The 3,217-nt window shown below is 39.2% G+C and overlaps 1 protein-coding gene across 3 annotated transcripts; it reads right to left on the bottom strand.

The window, feature by feature from the left end:
* Window positions 1-270: 270 nt before the first annotated feature.
* BLH11 (BEL1-like homeodomain 11) lies at window positions 271-2,982 on the bottom strand. 3 transcript variants are annotated; one of them, XM_028256442.2, is made up of 5 exons: window positions 2,262-2,794; window positions 1,295-2,083; window positions 817-1,199; window positions 678-738; window positions 271-591 (listed from the first exon to the last, which is right to left on the bottom strand). In XM_028256442.2, exons 2-5 carry the CDS (start codon window positions 1,901-1,903, stop codon window positions 433-435), a joined length of 1,212 nt encoding a protein of 403 aa, XP_028112243.2. In that variant the 5' UTR covers window positions 1,904-2,083; window positions 2,262-2,794; the 3' UTR covers window positions 271-432. The 3 variants fall into 3 exon arrangements, with proteins under 3 accessions (XP_028112243.2, XP_082729757.1, XP_028112242.2); XM_082873631.1 differs by having other exon boundaries at window positions 2,338-2,794; XM_028256441.2 differs by having other exon boundaries at window positions 1,295-2,982.
* Between the last annotated feature and the right edge of the window lie 235 nt (window positions 2,983-3,217).

Raw genomic sequence — 3,217 nt, 5'->3', positions numbered from 1 at the left:
GGCATAGTTTTGCCATGGTGATGACAACACGGATTTGAGTTATGAAAACAGACACGATCTCCAGAAATGGAATATCGGTCCTCTCACCACTAAAACTATTTGACATTTTGATTTCAAGAGATTCGAATGTTCAAATAATCATTCAACCGCCATTTGATTGAAGCCTTTGCATGCTATACAATCAAAATAATGTTTTCTCTTACAAATTTATTTTATTTTATTTTTTTTTGGGGGGTGGGGGGGGAACCAAAATGCACTTTCTAAAGATGCTTGATGAAATAAAATAACCAATTTTGATCAGTTAGAAGCACATTACTCAGTAGATCAATTACTCAACAACATCATTTTCAACAAAAAGCTTCCTTTGCAGTATTTATAGACTAAACAAAAACATTAATCCTTAGCTCAAACATCATTAATTTCCCACCACTTTCATTCCTCATCATGGTCTGTCATGCCTTCCCTTGGGATAGAACAACTTCCCAATAATGAATCCGAGTCAGCCGATGAGTCTGCAAACTCCTCTTTATACATTTCTTCAATCATAGGCTTCCACAGCCTCACTCGCGCATTTATAAACCAATTCGAAACCTTAAACACATCAAAACAACCTAAATTGCCAATCCAAGATAATATGTAAGGTACATAGTAAGAGATTTAAAGGGTAGAGGAATTACTTGGTTTTTCGTCAAGCCTGTCTGCGATGACAACATTAGCTTCTCCGAGTCATTTGGATAACTGCTAAAGCAAACCATCGATTAGTACTAATAAAATTGCAATATGTGGAATCCATTTAATTGTTGTTGAAGCACTTACGGGTGAAGAAAGTGCTCGAAAAGCCAAGACCGGAGGATCGTCACAGAGGTCTCTGGCAAGCCTCTGATTGGCCTCCAGGCTTGGCGTTGGCATTGCATCATTCCAAGCTGTTGGGGCGACAACAACCGATTGTGCCTAGCCTCGTTATCAAACAAGCTAAGCTGCGACAAACCCGTGCTGATTTTGGGCATTTCTTGGGAGATTTTTCTTTTCGCAGCGATGATTTGAGATGTTATTGCATCTCTCAAACTGCAGAAATGTCTTGACATGGCTTGAAGTGCAAGAGCAGTGTAAGATTTTCCTGTTCCAACACCTGCTATCATCTCGAATGATGAAACCACTCCTTCCAATTGGTGATAGTATTGCTCATATCTCCTCTCAACCTAAAAATTTCACCCGAAAAAATGAATCAAATAAAGAAATTCAAAGGCAAACAAGTTCAAACAAGCGAAAAATGTTTGATCTTTCCTCAACCCACCTCCTCTAACAAGGAAATAAGCTTCACAATCTTAACTTGGAGGTCATGATTTTCACCCGATAACCCAGTACTACATAACTCTGCTTTTAATTCAGAGCAAAAACCCAGTGATCCTCTTCTGCCATTACGCGATAATCTTCTGAGAAATTTCTCATTTTGCAAGTCCACGGCTTTGCCACCGACATTAACCACCTCTTCAAGAAGCACCTGAGCTGGTTTTAGGTACTTGTTGCCAACAGCAATGTGAAAAGATTCAGTTCCATAAGAGCCAGAACAAGACTGATTAAGCGAGGTCGAGGACGAAGCAAAAGGGCTAGCCACGAAGGAAAATTCATCGGTGGTTGATCGGTCCATCCTCGGATTACAAGCCTCCCTTGCTTCTTCTCCAGAGATGAAATAGTTGGGGCTAAAAACATTTGAATTTAAGGGTCTCTGCCTAAATTGAACTGAAGGAACAAGCATATCAGAATTAAGAGATAGAGAAAGCCTTTGGGCTTGGTGATTAGTCTCATTTGATGCCCCAAGAAGATCCATCAAATGTCTACTCTGGTTGATAGTAGATTCCTCTGCCATTGGAGTACCTTGTACAAGGTCTAGTGATCTAGACATTCTTTCACCAAGAAACTGAATGCTAGACAACACACCATGAGATTGATGGTGTGTTCCCCCACCTCTCAAATCGGTTCTATAAGCTTCGAAATGTTGGTTTTCAAATTGGGTTTGATTGGCAATGGAGTCTGAGATGATGAATTGGTGAAGAATGCTTGAAGCTGGATTGGGAGGCGAGTCCTGTGAAGCCATTTTACTAGTATAGTGCCAAATATATATATATATATATAAATAAATAAATAAAAATTGAATTTTGATCTATGATTGATTAGTGGACCACCAAAATGGGTAATTTGGGCCGGTGAACAAAGGGCATCAAAAGAACAAGAAGAGATTTTTGAAAATCAAAGTTTCGTACACAAATTAATGCAAGAGGCTGTTGATGAACAATACCCAGAAGCTGTAATCTGCAAATAAACAGGGAGAGAACTAACCTTTCAGGTATTTATCAGAAACTCACACACCATTAATTGTTGATAAAGACAAAAGATAAAATAAAAACAAAGATGTTTAATGTGTCAAATGCATTAATAAGAAAGGAGTTGTGAGGGTGGTGGGTGCGGGGGGACTACATAACTGCCAGAAGAGAGAAAAAAATGAGCCAAATGACAAGTCCATATCTTAATAACTCTCTTTGCCAACTAAGTACAAAACAAACCCTTGATAGGCATGGTTTTGAGAACTTGAAAGAGTTGGCAAAGCAAAACACCAATCTCTGTGTGTGTGTGTGATTCTAACATGGCTCAACTTGATAAAAACTCATTGGAAGAAGAAGAAAGCAAAGCCTCTCTCTCTCTCTCTCTCTCTCTCTGAATTTGGCATGTATAAGAGGGGCAGAGAGCTATGGATCCTAGGAACATAGGCCTGTGCAAGCTCCACATAGAAGAAAATGCAAATTAGCCAAGTGAAAAATGCTTGAAAATGACAGGAAAAGATGGTCCCCCTCCTTCCCTGACTACAAAACAAGAAGCAAAAGCATCAACCCTTCAGAGCTTTATTGCCTACTGTTGCATAACTTTGGGACACTCAAAAAGTACTTTCTGATCAGCCCTTTCTCTCTCTCTCTCTCTCTCTCTCTCTCTCTATGTGTGTGTATTTCATAGGAAGGCCCCAATATCTATGATAAATTGTTCTGGTGAATGGGGTTGCTGCAATCTGTAAAAAGAGAGAAAAAAAGTGGCCTATCTTTTGCACACTCCCAGTTTTAAGATTGTCTGCTTGTGAGTCGAATATCTAACTTTTACCTGTTAGGTGAGAAATTATACAAAGAGATGTTGAAAGGACACTAAAACCACAATCTCTCAATGGAAACTA

Source organism: Camellia sinensis, chromosome 6, assembly GCF_055761805.1.
Source record: "Camellia sinensis isolate YWXY chromosome 6, ASM5576180v1, whole genome shotgun sequence".
Lineage (NCBI taxonomy): Eukaryota > Viridiplantae > Streptophyta > Magnoliopsida > Ericales > Theaceae > Camellia > Camellia sinensis.
The sequence above is the reverse complement of the archived record's forward strand: the minus strand, read 5'-3'. Positions and strand labels throughout refer to the sequence as shown.

Coding starts and splice junctions, on each gene's coding strand:
- BLH11 (XM_028256441.2), bottom strand. CDS start 2,095: ATGGCTTCACAGGACTCGCCTCCCAATCCAGCTTCAAGCATTCTTCAC. Junction 1,200..1,294: donor TTATTTCCTTGTTAGAGGAG/GTGGGTTGAGGA, acceptor TGAAATTTTTAG/GTTGAGAGGAGATATGAGCA. Junction 739..816: donor TTCGAGCACTTTCTTCACCC/GTAAGTGCTTCA, acceptor TTGCTTTAGCAG/TTATCCAAATGACTCGGAGA.